This window comes from Penicillium diatomitis (assembly GCF_028827545.1).
Source record: "Penicillium diatomitis strain IBT 30728 chromosome Unknown utg000001l_segment0_segment0, whole genome shotgun sequence".
Lineage (NCBI taxonomy): Eukaryota > Fungi > Ascomycota > Eurotiomycetes > Eurotiales > Aspergillaceae > Penicillium > Penicillium diatomitis.
This window is the reverse complement of record NW_026623173.1, coordinates 3,960,830-3,976,890: the sequence shown is the minus strand read 5'-3', so window position 1 is coordinate 3,976,890 and position 16,061 is coordinate 3,960,830. Positions and strand designations below refer to the sequence as shown.

General features: G+C 49.4%; 2 protein-coding genes across 2 annotated transcripts; one reads left to right on the top strand and one right to left on the bottom strand.

Annotated features, from left to right (window-relative positions):
* Window positions 1-482: 482 nt before the first annotated feature.
* Window positions 483-5,961, bottom strand: csmB (putative chitin synthase; the record flags this gene model as incomplete). Its single annotated transcript, XM_056930750.1, has 4 exons — window positions 483-580; window positions 643-1,759; window positions 1,810-1,942; window positions 1,997-5,961. The coding sequence occupies 4 exons, from the start codon at window positions 5,959-5,961 to the stop codon at window positions 483-485; spliced, it is 5,313 nt and encodes a 1,770-aa protein (XP_056795043.1).
* Window positions 5,962-9,516: 3,555 nt separating this feature from the next.
* On the top strand, window positions 9,517-15,327 carry chsE (chitin synthase class Va; the record flags this gene model as incomplete). Its single annotated transcript, XM_056930749.1, has 4 exons — window positions 9,517-9,626; window positions 9,691-9,879; window positions 9,955-15,209; window positions 15,296-15,327. 4 exons carry the CDS (start codon window positions 9,517-9,519, stop codon window positions 15,325-15,327), a joined length of 5,586 nt encoding a protein of 1,861 aa, XP_056795042.1.
* Between the last annotated feature and the right edge of the window lie 734 nt (window positions 15,328-16,061).

The following is a 16,061-nucleotide window of genomic DNA, read 5'->3' as shown; positions in this document are numbered from 1 at the left end:
GACTCTGGAAGCCGAAGTCGGGAGCTGGCAGAACCAAGAAACTTATAATCTCTGGGAGAAGAAGCCGCTCATGGTGAAATTGGCTCGAGCACAACGTTCAACATGACAGGCCGACTGAGCCGTGAGCATATGAGCTTGTATCGACGAAAGCAGAACCCGAAATAATTGAGCATATGTTTTCACGATCTACGCATTGATGCCAATGGCATCCATAGTGGCGCCTCGGGTATTTAACCCAATGACCATACGAAAGCAGCTCGACTTTATGTACTCAGAATATTATAATATAAGAGCAATGCACACAAAAAGTCCATGTACATCGGTGTTTCAGAAGATCAAGCAAGAACGCTAGAGGTGCCGAAATATGTTTTCTGATTGTGAACTTCGGAGGATCAAATTATACGACAATGGAAAGAATACGCGCTGATATATGCAAATGGCCAGAGAACGCGCAAATCAAAAAGAAAGCAACCGGAAACCAATTACATGTTTGCGAGCTCGTGATCAATCTGACGATCCACAAAGGCTCGTTTCTCCCCGGAAAGCGAAGTCTGCAGACGCTGCTCAACGAGGACACGCACTGCAATCATAAGTTAGTATTCGTTGACAAAGCCCATGATCGAGGTGACTGTAATCACATACCTTGTTTCTTGGTGACAGTGTCAAGATCGACTTCTGAGAGGCAGTGGCGAATTGCTTCGATTATCGCAGCATCATCCGGTCCACTACCAGCGCGGAAGTCAAAGGCAGTGCTGGCCGGACGCGAAGGAAATTGGCTGAGAGGACTGCGTGATCGAGATGCCGCGAGAAGGTTTTCACTGCTCTGCATCAATCCAAGACTGTGACGAGATGAGAGGGCGGGATTGTCCTGGTATGCACTCAAATTTCCGACAGACATGTGCCGAGATGCACCAGCCGAGGGAGCGCCCGTTTGGGGGAAGTCCGTGAAGCGGGACATACTGGTCATCTGCGAATTGCGATTACCGGCCACATTTCCGCCGGCGAAAGGAGCGGGTGACTGAGGGGGGATGTAGGGGCCCGTGTGGCGACCTTGACCCGGGAAACCAGTAAGGATAGTCGAGGCAGGCTTGACCGATGAGTATTGCGAGTGCATGTCATCCATCTCCATGGCGTGCTCATCAACGTAACGACCACTGTAGTAACCCTTTTCTTGGTTCAAACCAATCTCACCACGGCGGCCGGGAAGGTTATTGGCCAGTGCATAGTCATCCCAACGTTGAAGAGGAATACTGCGAGGATCGAAGCCTTCATCTTCCACCGCAATGACTCTCTTGTCACCTTGCTCGCCAATGACGACACGGGTGTTACCCCACGTGAAGTCATCTTGCCTCCAGAAAGAGTACAGAGGCAGGACAAAGCTGTAGATAGGGAACGCCACAAGGTAGATAAGCATCCATCCAATGTGTTGCCACTGGCGCTTGACGATGAAAATGATGGCTTGTAGACCGTAAACACCAGCCAGCATGACAATTGAGATGACAGGGAAAGGTCCAGTGCCACTTGCGACGCGGTAAACCAGGTAACCTAAGTAGATACATGTCGCAGGAAGAATGATCGTACCCAGCAAGTCCACTAGAACGACGAACCTCATGCTGAAGCAGCAAAAGCCACAAAGATCCTTGAGAGCCGCCAATTCGACAAGATTGTGGATGGTCGAGTTGATCCAGCGGCGACGCTGCGACATGAGAACGCTCCAGGTTTCTGGAGCCGCCGTACTCGCAAACGCGTCAGGAATGAACTTGTAACGCATAGTCGGGAAATGCTTGGTCATGAGTGTTGTGAGGAAACGATCCTCGCCCAGAGAAAGAAGATTTTTTTGTGTAGCGTATCGACGTCAATATCGGCGTACTCTTCAATCAGCTTGTCGGCAATGATAATAGGGCGACCCTTGTCAGCAGTTCTCAAACGGTACATAGAGAAACTAAATTATGGATTAGCCGGCGTCCTTCGTGGCGCTGAATGAATAGGTACTCACCAGCCCGGAAGACATGTAACACTGCCGAACAAAGATTCGAAGGCCTTGGCAAGGTGGTGGGAAATATAGTATTCGTACACCTGGATCATAGTCCACCAACTGCGTTCCTCATTCTGAAGACTCGTTTCACCACAAATTCCCGCTATCTTCGCATCAGCCGCGCATGCAGCAACCAGACGATTGAGCGAGTCTTCCTTGACACTGGTATCGGCATCCACCATGAGACAGTATTCATAGAGCTCTGGGTCCACTCCAATGATATTGTTGATCTGGTGGAAGATTTCAAGCTCCATTGGCGACATCGGAGCGCGATGATGGACACGGTTCAAGAACCGCATGAGAAGGACTTGGGAGTCTCTCTTGCCACGATTACCAGGCTTCGACTTTCGCTGCTCAGACTCCTTACCAACTTTGACGACAACGATATATGGGACAACGTTGCCCTCATATTCATAAAGCCCAGAGTAGACCTTGGCGTAGTTTAGCTGCTCACTACCTTGACCGATTGAAAGGAAAGGAAGCGCTGGAGGATCGATCTTAGGATCCACTCCAAGAATGTCGAGGACAATCTTGGGGGTTGGACGATCGTTACCACCACCAACAATCATTCCATCACAGATCACAAAGATGAGCTTTCGCTTGTTATCGTACTGAAGAGCTGTCAAAGAATCAAGACCTTTTCGTAGGGAGTCCTCACCCTCGGTGTACGCGGGAACCAAGCAAATGACAAACTTGTCCTGAGGAGCTGGCCGACGTTTCGACCCGAGCTGAAGCGCAGCCATGAATTTGACAAGGATCACCGCGCAAATGAGAATAGTGAAAGCCAACAAAATCCAGTTGTTGACAGTACATCTCGGGCTATCGCGGAAATCAACCTTGCCTTTGTAGAAGACAAAGTCGAGACATCTTTGCGCATTGCGGAAGTCTGCAGTGTCCAACCACTTGTCTGTGACATCTTCGCCTGGATGGTTTTTAAACAAGTCGGTTACGGCGCTCGGTAGGAAGTCATACGTTTTCAGGTTGTTCATGATCTGGACCGTGTAGAAGTAGTCGGTAAGATCATAAACCTTCTGATTCACAATGACCCAGTATCGGGCGTCGTCATTGGCTTGCTTGTTTATCGTGCCCTTTGACCAAACCAACTCACCCTTGTAGTAGTCGGCAATCTTTGGCAAGAAGATGTCTCCGTACCACGACTCATGGTAGAGTTTCGAATTAGGATCAGGCTGATTTCGCTTTCCACAGGCATGGCTCGCAGTAGGATCCACAATTGCGTTCGTATCGTTGTAACTTAACTGGATGTCTTGATTATTGTTGTCGGAACTGACAAACGGATTGCAATACTGAGTAAGCGGAGGCGGAAAGTAAGGGTCCAGATTCAGCCCTGCAAAGGGTTTCATGTTGCTGGCCGTGGTCTTAGTATTCGTGTCGCTGTGCTGTAATTTCCAAAACTTGGAAATGTCGTAAACTCGTCCATGAATGCTGACGAAGAAGTTATTGTCCTGAGTATGCCAGCTGACTTCCCTGGTGTTCCACACTTTATCCTTGTTAGGACACAAGAGGTCACCAAAAGCGATGATGTAGAAACAGACGACTCCGTTGAAAAACAAGATCAGGGCGACGAGAACAACTTTCTCTCGCCAGGCAAAACGAACGTCTGGACGCTTCATGCGACCAAGATATCGTAGAAGGAATGATGGGATCCAGAATGTAAGAGCCCAGACCAATCCAGTCCAAAGTCGCCGGCCGAGTGAGATCTGTTTCTTTTCAATGTGCTTTGGGTCACCAAACTCAGGATCAAGATCACCAATGTATCGGCCATAGTCATCATAATAAGCGATGTCGCCCTTGTTGTCGTCACCTTTGTGGCCAAGACCATAGTCACCAGCACCCGTTGTCGTAATTCCGGTGGGAGCAACTGACTTGGTCCCGGCGATCACGCTTGGAACAATTACGCTCGGGTTGTGCATCACCATGTCACCGCCAAGGAGCGTAGCATTCTCAGCGACTGGGTTAATGTCAGGGGTATAGCCAGACTCGTACATAGCCCCTCCGTATTCGAAGGGGTTGGTAAGCATTGGATCTGGCTTAAGGTCGAGCATGGATTCGGCCTCCCACCATGCACCCTCCCTCATCCAGATTCTTTGTTGTCCAACAATGGCATCACCATTGCTCCAGCCTCTTTCAAGAATCCAACTTTCGACACCGTCCTGGCCTTCGGTGCAGCCAAGACGTGAGTACCGAGCCACGAATTCTTCTACGTCGAAATCAGCTGTGAAGTCAAGCTGCTTCAAACGTCGGTTTGCCCACTCTGGCAGACGCCAATCCCTCAGTTGGCGTGAAACAGCTCCTGCAGACCAGGCAGTCGTATTGGCCACAAGGTGGCTGGGCAGGTCATCCGTGGGATGGATGGAGAGATGATACCAGACCCGGCTGCTACCGAGAGTTGTAGAAAGATCGAAGCGCCCCCTTTGACCTAAAGAAATGCCCTCGGTCTCGACAGGAAACAAGACTTTGCGCAAGAAGGAGTCGGTATCGGCTTCCAATCCCACCTTCTCTAGAACGCTTTGGCGTACGTCCATCTCGTGCTCACGCTCACGACCAGCAGCGCCCGTCGTCATGCCAAGGTCCGGCTCGACTTCAGTCACTGCAGCATGCATTTCACCAATGACGGACTGACCAACGGCAGGGAGAGAAATTCCATCCTCCTTCATTTCAGCATTGAGCCCGAGACTGTCATCAAACACACCACGCATTGCGACAGCCTTGCCCAAAGCTGGCCGCGGGATATCAATGATAGTCAGAGCTACCGTATCTTCGTCAGCGTGATAAGCAACACCTGCGCCACCAGTGTTGGAATCATGCTCGAGGGTATTTTGGACCTCGGAAGCTATGGCTTCATTGGCTTTACTGATGACCCAGTCCACGAGCGCTTCGTAGATGCCAGCAATAAGAACTTCACGCTCATTGGTAGAACATTTGTGGAGCAGAACTTCCGGGTCAAGGCCGAGAAGACCTCCGACATCTTCGCAAACGTCCTCCAGCTCCTCCTGATCAACCATTAGTCCAGCAGTGTTCCCCAGCTTGAGAATACCAGCAAGGACCGACAACAGGCCTCGCAGAGACGCGCCTCTTATTCCGATGGCCTTGAGGTTCGTCCGCAAATCTTCAGCAGCTGCCGCATCATCGGCAGTAGGAAGGTAGGATGGAGGCTCGTAAGTTCCTGATCGGCTGAGGAGTGTATATTGAGACAAGTCCTTTAGGCCAAGAAACTCCCGCTCAGCTGGAGTCGATGCAGAGGTGAGGAGGTAGTAGAAGACATCGAAGGCCCGGTAGCCCGGCTCTGCGGAAATCTCCAGCAGACCCTTGCGCACGTTGATGCCAGATGTGGAAAGAGCCAAAGAGAGTCCAATGACGGTGCCTTGCAGGGTCAACGTATACGAGGCTGAGAGCGCGGAATGGAGAGAATACGATGGGTTGAATGCAGTCACTGCTGACAGAAACGGCCGAAGGGCCGACAAAGATGTGAAAACGACTTGGGGTGTGGTAACCGGTAGTGCGGTCAGAAACGGCTCGAGGAGCGACGGCGTGGACTGATGAAGAGAGCTAGGAAAGTGTGAGCCAAAGTCCTTGGGAGAATGAAAGGATCGAAAAGTGAACACAAACCCTAGAACAATGCAGCCATCTTCAGCTCGCCTCCTGGCATGTTCCCATGCTCGCACCGCCAAATCACGATCCAACGTGGCTCCATTGCGACCATCTGGCAAGATTGTAGCAGCAGTCACCCAGGTATTCACAGCGAGGCTCGTCGCCGAGTCTAACTGATACGGCTGGCCAGCTGTGTAGAACGAATGGAGAGCATTAAGTAAAGTGGTTGTCGAGACCTGGGAGGGCTGCTGAGTTGCTGGACGGGGGCCTGCGAACCCGGCAGACTGGGTAGAATAAACCGAGTAGCGGTTCGACATGGCCAATATGACCAGAACAACAGTTCAATCGTAGAGTTTAGTCTTGGTGCATGGGCGAAAACCACAATGGCAGGAGAATACACAAGCTGGGAGCTGTTCGGGCGTAGAGTGAGATGGGCGAGGGGAGACTTGAGGGGTGTGTCAACAAAGCGAAGCCAACAAGACGTCGAGTGTGTAAATTAGCGAGCGACTGAAGGACAAGGTGCGTGTAAGCGAATGGAGAATGAAACCTAGGGGTTTCAACAATATGTGAGAACGACGCTGAGATTGAGGTCGAAATTCAGAAAACGACTGACAGCATCCGGCATAAGGGAAAAATCGAGGGAGGCCTCAAGCAGAGGGTGATATGGTCGTGGGAACTGGGGAAGATCGGGTATGGGCCACTTGTTGTACTATATTTACGCACATACTGTACTGTACAAGCGTATATTTGTTACCGTACTAGCGTGATGTATAGTGTAATATTGTGTACTTGGCCTAGGCCGGTATTACAGATCACACCCATGTAACTTTGATCACATGCAGTTGTAGGTTAGTGCCACCGGCCCACCACTAGTTAATATGGCTGTTACCCACTGATTCTGATGACTCCGGCCTTCAGGCACTACCTAATACCCTATGCGTATCAATTCACGTACATTAATATGGTCAATATCACATTATCTAATAGACCATCATCCTATGTTCCTACTTCCTACGACATATATGCAATACACGTCCTATATGATGATACTGTGGAACGTGTAGTTTGAGGCAGAGAGTAGCTAAGTCCCTCAAGTGTGCTTTGCAACGACTTTAAGTACACTACTACAGACTGAGATTGATACAAGATGTCCGAGCATTGACGTCCCGGATCAAGGCGTGTCCATACTAATTATCAAAATTGACTCCCGCAATAGCATTAGAACTTTGATAAGATCTCGACGGACCGAATACTTCAATCTTAACGCTGAGGATAATTCGACTGGGTGGCGACATACTGAAATATGCTAAGGCTCTGAGCATTCGTGTTGTAGAGCATGCTGGTACAAGATATTAGTCATTACTAAGTGACTTGACGAGTTGATAGATGGAAGACGACGGGTAAAAATAAGCTCGGATTGATTGTTTCTTCGGGAAGAAGGGGGCTATTTGAAATGTCAGCTGATACACAAGACTAGGTACTATTGTGGCTCGGCACTACTAAGATCCTTCATTCCTGATCGACGATATGGCTCTAATTTGATACGTCCTTGGGAGGGGCACGGGGAACCTGATTTTATAGACTATGTCTCATTGGTAAATACCAAATAGTCCAAGGTCGGGTAATTAGTAGTTCAGTACTGAGTTCTCACATAATGTTCTATCTGTTATGTGGCTGATAACTTTATAAAACTTCCTAGACCTAACAGCCCAATATCCGTGTACAATTCTACATACATACATACTGACAATTGTGGCTTTGTTATCATTTACCGTATGTGAGGTGCTACTCAGCTATCTGCTACTGTAGGTACTAGGTAGTACAACTCAAGATTTATCTGGATCATTACAGGAAACATTACTCATAGGCCGCTGTCGGGTGCTATATTTGGGTTGTCTCACATGTGGGAGCGCCATTCTGGAAATATGTTACTGGTTGCCACCGTATGACTGTATTTTGTCTGAGAGTGTGCCGGTGTCATCATACACGAGAGTGCTGTAATAATGCTACGAGTGTCACTGTCGACTCATTTGTCTCGGGAACTTTCGACGCCGATCATCACTGTATCTCTCAGTAATAGACTCTCATTAATGCAGGAGGTGGGAACCGGTCGCGCGAGATTCTGGCCGAAAATGTCGTATGTCAAAGTAATACAGAGGGGAAAGATTGTAGGGCCGGGCGGCTTCATCGTATTCGGTCAATAAGTCTCGATGCCGCCGATGGATCAAAATCTGCGGAAGACAAGCTCATGAAAACCGCGTTCGATCTTGGTGGATATCGCAGGACTCCTGAGGTGGTTCTATAGTCGAATCACATAGGCCCGTTCATGGGAACTTTGTTACCGTAGTGGAGTAATTCTAGCCTTTGATCCACTACTCTACTCCTATCAATCCAGCTCTAGCCAGGCGAAATCCTGGCGTGAACAGAGCCGTAATGCCGTATATATAGCATACCGTAACTTAACATGTATTCTGTTCTACGAGTGTGAGAGGCTGAGAGGACACTAGGCTGAAAATCGCATCCATATGTTACCTGCGAGGGGTACGTACCTGATATATTATACTCAAAGCATGTACATAGATACGTGTGCATGAGCTGCACTGTTGATTTTCGTATACTCTCTAAATTGTTACTATACTTGATAACGTGCGGCTGACAGGTCGCATGGAGAGCAAGGAGTAAAGTATATTAATCAAGGGCATCCGTAGACTAATCGGGTTCGGTTCAAAAGGAGCGAGTATTCAGTATACGTCGGTATATCTAGGGGGCCGTGTACGGAGTGGAGAGTTTTGAGTTTCCAAGATCCCATTTATGGTAACGACCAAAGAGTGTGGTTCGTTATAGCTGAATCAAATCAGGGGTGGCCCAATCTGATCTATCTTTAGCTCTGCTGCGGTAACTTTAGTGTTCCCTGGTACCGGGATACGTACTGTTAATGTTAGGCTTGGTACCGATGGAGCCCCGAGTCAAAGCTTCCAAGACGACCAGATTGTTAATTGACTGGATCACGATCAGGGTCCAGTACCCAGAGAGTGAATAGATATAACCTAAGAGAATAGAAAGCAAAGGAGCTGACCTATGTTCAGTCAGTATTGTGGAGACAGAAAAAGAAAGTATATATATATTAATAATACATAAAATTACCTACCAGTATATTTGTTTAGATTGTGCAGTCATCATTCATGACAGAGTAAGTAAGGCATTAGCAGGGTATTTCATCCAGATGATAGGAACCTTGTAACTAACGTTACCAAACCCTTTTGCACACGGTTATGTGACAGTATCAATCGTAATCGACTCATCAAGGCAAAGGTCGGTAAATATTACGTAGGCCGACTGTTACTAGTGTACGGTTGTGCACCGTGCAGTTCACACAAGACGTCCTAGTATCCTATGTAGTATCCCACTATTGATGCCCTGTGGTATTGTAACAAAGCTTGATACAATTACACAGTACATATAATACCGCTAGCTCCGTATAGCCCCAGACCAAATGATCGTCCACACCCACTGCTCTTTTCTGTGATCCCCCAAACCAAAGTGACTTTTTGTCCTCTCAGTTGACCCTCGTTGTCGTGCTGGTTTGATTGCTATCACTCGTTTCCTGTGCATCAAATCCAAATCTCGTGCGCTTGCCCACTATTACCCTGGCACCCCCGTGTCACTGAGGCCTGACCATCACTAGGGGTCTTCATTCTTGCAGGCATTCCTGATATCACGTTCGTTCCAAGCTTAGTGACCTCAAACTGTTGGGCACGACCTACGTTGTTAGTCAGGACTTTTCGCTCGCTATCCACGTTCCATCTCGCCAGGCTTTATAGCTACCCATCTGGTCGGTCGCCCTCACCGTGAAGAGGTGAAGAGCCTCTAAAATGGCGGGCAACACCACCGGGAGCACACCGGCCCACGCCCAGTCCTCGCTCCCCTCGCTCCCCGCGCACCTTCAGTCGGATACGCATCTGACAGCCCATTTGGCAAGCCGGTCAGTGCAGAAGCAACCGAAGAGCCGTCTCACCTATATTTCTCCTATTAACAGACCTCGATAGCTTTCACGTCGGACTTCCCACTGCTCGTCTGTCATCTCAAGCATTGATCTCGTTCAACACGTACACATCAGCTACAAAAGGCCCGGACGGAGAGAAGGAAGGTAGCGCTGCTGGAGAGGCTGAGGATCTTGCTCGTCGTGCGTTCACTCGGTTAGGTGTACGCGGGGAGAATCAAGCCGTTGTGTTTCTGTGGGTATATGCCTTATTCAATGATGTGTGGCTTTAAAGAAACGTCTGAGCTAATATACAGTTCTTTGACTGCAGGGGAGAGAGTGGCTCGGGTAAAACGACCATTCGCTCACACTTACTCTCCTCGTTTCTCTCCTATTCATCAACACCGCTGTCCTCCAAGCTGTCCTACGCAGCCTTTGTTTTCGACACCCTAACCACCACCAAATCAGTTACTACTCCTACCGCTTCTAAGGCTGGTCTTTTCTTGGAGCTACAGTACGATGGATCATCAACGGTCAACCCGACTTTAATTGGCGGTAAAATTATCGACTATCGACTGGAGCGCAGTCGCATCTCGTCTGTACCAACTGGGGAGCGCAGCTTCCATGCGCTTTACTACTTGTTGGCTGGAACTAGTGCCGCCGAAAAGGCTCACTTGGGCTTCGATAATTCCACTCATATCACCACGGCAGGTGGGAAACTCTCATCCGAGGCTGGCCACAAGCGATGGCGTTATCTTGGTCATCCAACGCAGCTGAAAGTTGGGGTCAATGATCATGAGGGTTTCCAGCACTTTAAGACTGCCCTGAGGAAACTCGAATTCTCGCGCGGTGAAATTGCGGAAATCTGTCAGATTCTGGCCAGTATCCTGCACATTGGCCAATTGGAATTTGTTTCGGGACACACAACCATGACCGCCGCTGAGGAGAGTGGTGGTTATTCTCACGAAGGAGGAGAGACAGTCACCGTTGTGAAAAACAAAGATGCTCTTGGCAATGTTGCCGCTTTCCTGGGCCTGAGTGCGGAAGCTCTCGAGAACAGCTTAGGCTACAAAACTAAGACTATTCATCGGGAGCGGGTGACTGTCATGCTGGACCCTCGAGGAGCTCGAGAGAATGCAGATTCTTTTGCAAAGTCAATCTATTCCCTCCTCGTCACCTACGTTATCGAAAGTGTGAACCAGAAGTTGTGCGCTGCCGAGGACAGCGTGGTGAACACGATTTCAATCGTTGATTTCCCCGGCTTCGCTCAAGCTCCAGCCACTGGATCCACGCTCGATCAGCTTTTGAGTAATGCAGCAACTGAGTCTCTCTACAATTACTGCCTGCAATCGTTCTTTGATAACAAAGCAGATATCCTCGACCGAGAAGAGATCAGCGTTCCAGCAACAAGCTACTTTGACAACACCGATACTGTTCGTGGCCTTTTGAAGAGTGGCAATGGCCTTCTAAGCATTCTAGACGATCAAACTCGACGTGGCCGAAGTGACGCCCAATTCCTTGAGAGCGTCCGACGACGCTTCGAGGGCAAAAATCCAGCAATCTCTGTGGATGGTGGAAACACAGTTGGCACCGGGTACCTTTCGCAGGCTCGCACGGCGTTTACCGTCAAACATTTCGCTGGCGAGGTTGACTATTCTGTCACTGGTCTCATCGAGGAGAATGGAGAGGTGCTGTCGGGAGATCTCATGAATCTCATGAAGTCTACTCGAAGTGACTTCGTTCGCGAGCTCTTTGGGCAGGAGGCGCTGCAGACCGTGTCTCATCCTCGCGAAAAGACTACAATCGTGCAAGCCCAGGTATCATCGAAGCCTTTGCGGATGCCTAGTATGGCCCGCCGCAAGCACGATCAGCAGGCTCGTCAACTGTTTGCTGATCGCGCCGAAAGTGAAGACGCAGATGATCACGACAGTCAGGCCGCCAGCTCCCGGCGGAGTATTGCTGGTCGGAAGGATCGACTGGTGGCGGGTCAATCTCAGGGTGCTGCGGGCCAGTTCCTTTCTGGTCTCGAAATCATCAACAAGAGTCTCAGCGCCCCGAACCTCAATCCCTATTTTGTGATCTGCCTCAAACCAAATGATCGTCGCATTGCCAATCAGTTCGACAGCAAATGTGTGCGCATGCAGGTACAAACATTCGGCATTGCCGAAATCAGCTCACGATTGAGAAACGCCGACTTCACTGTCTTCTTACCGTTCGCTGAGTTCCTCGGCCTGGCCGAAATCGGCAATGTTGTTGTGGGAAGTGATCGTGAGAAGGCCGAGGTGGTCTTGGATGAAAGACGATGGCCGAGTAACGAGGCTCGAGTGGGAAGCACTGGAGTTTTCTTGAGTGAGCGGTGCTGGGCCGACTTGGCCAAGATTGGTGAAAGGGTAGCGCCTACCTACGGCAGGATCGTCGGCTCTGACGAAGGAGATGTAGGATTCCAGCCCGGCGGTGCAGACACCAAGGTTCGCCTACTGAATCCTGCAGATCAGTCTCCTGGGGCGTACATTTACGGGGACGAGTCTAAAGGAGGCGGCTACTTTGGCAGCCGGGAGCTTGATGGCAAGTCCGATGCCGGCGCCTCGGCTTTCAACTCGGGCGACATGTTCCGCAACCTGGAAACACGCGAGGAGATGTTGCAGAAAGGTAATGAGAAGAATATGGAGGAAGTCGACGATGTCCCAGTTTCTGGGTCCCGGAAACGGTGGATGTTCCTGGTCTACCTCCTGACCTTCTATATCCCCGATTTCTTGATCAAATGGATCGGCCGCATGAAGCGTAAGGATGTTCGAACGGCCTGGCGTGAGAAGCTCGCGATTAACATGATCATTTGGTTTGCTTGCGCCGTCGCCGTGTTCATGATTGTCGCCTTCCCTGGCCTGGTCTGTCCGACACAACACGTCTATTCCAAGGGAGAACTGAGCAGCCACAATGGCCAAGATGGCCAGAACTCCTTCATTGCTATTCGTGGTGTGGTCTTCAATCTGGGAGACTTCATACCGTACCATTACCCTGATATCGTGCCGCAGAAGGCTCTCAAAAATTATGCCGGTACCGATGCCACCAACCTCTTTCCTGTTCAGGTCTCGGCTTTGTGTCAAGGTGTGGATGGTAAAGTCGATCCGAGTGTTCCTCTGGATTATCGGTCCAACATGAATGACTCAAGTTCTCTCGTTTCAAGCGCCGACTATGACATCAATGCCAAATATCATGATTTCCGCAGCTGGACTTCAGATCCTCGTCCTGATTGGTTCTACGAGCAAATGGTCATGCTGCGGGCTAATTACAAAAAAGGATACCTGGGATTCACCGACAAATACATGAAGCAGCTCGCTGATCAAGATGGCAAGAATATCGTCAGCATTGACGGCAAGGTCTACGATATGACTTACTACATTGCTGGGCCTCGGGTTCCCCGGTTCCCTAAGAATGTGACCCCCAAGAGTGATGTCAACACCAATTACATGAGCCCACTTCTTGTCAGTCTTTTCCAGCAGAAGGCCGGCACCGATGTCACAAAGTACTGGAACGATCTCCAAATCGATCCTACCACGCGGTCGCACATGCAGCTGTGCCTTGATAATCTCTTCTTCGTCGGCCACGTTGACACTCGTAACTCGGCCCGGTGTCAATTCGCTCAATACTTCATTCTTGCTATCTCGGTCATGATCTGTTTGATCATCGTCTTCAAATTCTTTGCTGCTTTGCAGTTTGGCAAAAAGAATCTGCCCGAGAATCTCGACAAGTTCATTATCTGTCAAGTGCCTGCGTATACCGAAGATGAAGATTCTCTGCGTCGTGCGATTGATTCAATGGCTCGTATGCGATATGACGACAAGCGCAAACTTCTTTTGGTCATTTGCGATGGTATGATCATTGGTCAGGGTAACGACCGACCTACTCCTCGCATCGTTCTAGACATTCTTGGTGTTCCCGAGTCAGTCGATCCCGAGCCACTTAGCTTTGAAAGCTTAGGCGAGGGTATGAAGCAGCACAACATGGCGAAGATTTACTCTGGTTTATACGAGGTACAGGGCCACATCGTACCCTACTTGGTAGTCGTCAAGGTTGGCAAGCCGTCTGAAGTCTCTCGTCCTGGCAATCGTGGTAAGCGTGACTCACAAATGGTCCTGATGCGCTTCCTGAACCGCGTTCATTACAATCTCCCAATGAGCCCCATGGAGCTCGAGATGCATCACCAGATTCGAAATATCATTGGAGTCAACCCGACGTTCTATGAGTACATTCTGCAGGTTGATGCCGACACGGTTGTGGCCCAAGATTCTGCAACGCGCTTCGTTTCTGCTTTCTTGTCTGATGTGCGGCTTATCGCCGCTTGCGGTGAGACGTCGCTCTCGAACGCCAAAACTTCTATCATCACCATGATTCAAGTCTACGAATACTACATCTCGCACAATCTGACGAAGGCTTTCGAGAGTCTGTTCGGTTCGGTCACCTGCTTACCTGGATGCTTCAGTATGTATCGCGTTCGCTCAGCGGAAAGCGGTAAGCCTCTCTTTGTGAGCAAGGAGATTGTTGAGAGTTACTCTGAGATTCGTGTGGACACGCTCCACATGAAGAACCTGCTTCATCTGGGTGAAGATCGTTATTTGACCACCCTACTTCTCAAGCATCATCCCAAGTTCAAGACTAAGTACATCTTCCGCTGTCATGCTTGGACCGTGGCACCAGAGAGTTTTACTGTCTTCTTATCGCAGCGTCGTCGCTGGATCAACTCAACCGTGCACAACTTGATTGAACTCATTCCATTGCAACAACTGTGTGGTTTCTGCTGCTTCAGTATGCGCTTCGTCGTCTTTGTCGACCTGCTCAGCACTATCATCCAGCCGGTCACTGTCGCGTACATCATCTATCTGATCGTTTGGCTCGTGCGTGATCCATCAATGGTGCCATGGATTGCATTCGTCTTGCTTGGTGTCATTTATGGTTTGCAAGCGTTCATTTTCATTATGCGTCGCAAGTGGGAGATGATTGGCTGGATGATCATCTACGTCTTCGCCATTCCCGTGTTCAGTCTTGCCCTTCCTCTCTATTCTTTCTGGCACATGGATGATTTCTCCTGGGGTAACACTCGTATCATCACTGGAGAGAAGGGTCGCAAGGTGGTAATTTCAGATGAAGGCAAATTTGACCCAGCATCTATTCCCAAGAAGCGCTGGGAGGAGTACCAAATGGAGCTATGGGAGGCACAGGAGGGTCAAACTTCCCGTGATGATCGGTCTGAGATGTCCGGCTATTCCTATGGCACACGTGCGCATCCGTTCGCTCAATCCGAATACGGTTACGCAGCTTCGCGGCCGGTTTCTCAGCTTGATCTACCACTTCTTGCATCCGGATCTCGTATGTCTCTGGCACCTTCAGAGATGATGAGCCACCATTTGGATACCGATATGAGCATGGAGGACCTGAGCCACCTCCCTAGTGACGATGCGATTCTCGCTGAAATTCGGGAGATCCTACGCACGGCTGACTTGATGACTGTCACCAAGAAGAGCATCAAGCAGGAGCTTGAGCGTCGATTCGGCGTCAACTTAGACATGAAGAGGCCATACATTAATTCAGGTATGTCATCTCTTCGTCACACCTTGACTTAGAGTCCTGTGAGATTATTCGGAGAAATTGATCACTAACTCTGTATGTCTCTATAGCAACTGAAGCAGTCCTCTCCGGCCTTCTCTGATTCAAGTCTCTTTGAACCAGATGCAGTCTTCGAACTCCTGTATTGTTGACTATTCGCCTTTCAATCTTGAAACGCCGGATGCACTCGGGCACATCGTTTTGGTGTGTGCATTCAAACCGTCCCTTCCACTTCAGCGAATCATACGCATCGAAGACATTCCTGTCATTGTGTTATTAGTTATCATCTTGCTCCACGTGCTTCAAGCGATTTGTCTTGTTTTTATCTCTATGGGTCCGACGGTATATCTCTTCCTCTGAAAATCTTCTGGGTCTCAAGTTCTATACATCTGTTTCTATCCTATGTCTTGTGCCCATCCAATTTGCATTCCCGCTATCCCAACGTCCGGGGCGTCAATATTTGATGCATTCAACCTATTAATTATAGTCTATGTATATGGATTTTGTACTTTCAAATTACCTGACCTTGGCGTAATTCCTGCATTTGAACAAAATGCGTATGTCTGTATGATTGGGCTCACTCTTGTCCGGCTAGCACGGTGGACCTCCTAGACAGAGTTCTTGCCCGCGATCCAGAAGAGCTTCTGAAGTACTGACAGACGACTGCATCGCCAATGTGATACTAGGATTGCGGGGGTTGCACTTGCACACTTGCGCGTAGCCAGGTCAGTTCAAAGACTAGGGTGCTCTCATGTTCGGTTGCAGTCGGTATATGTAAATTGAACACACTTTACATGTGGTTCCCGTGAGCCCATGGGGTTCGTCTTAGCATCTATG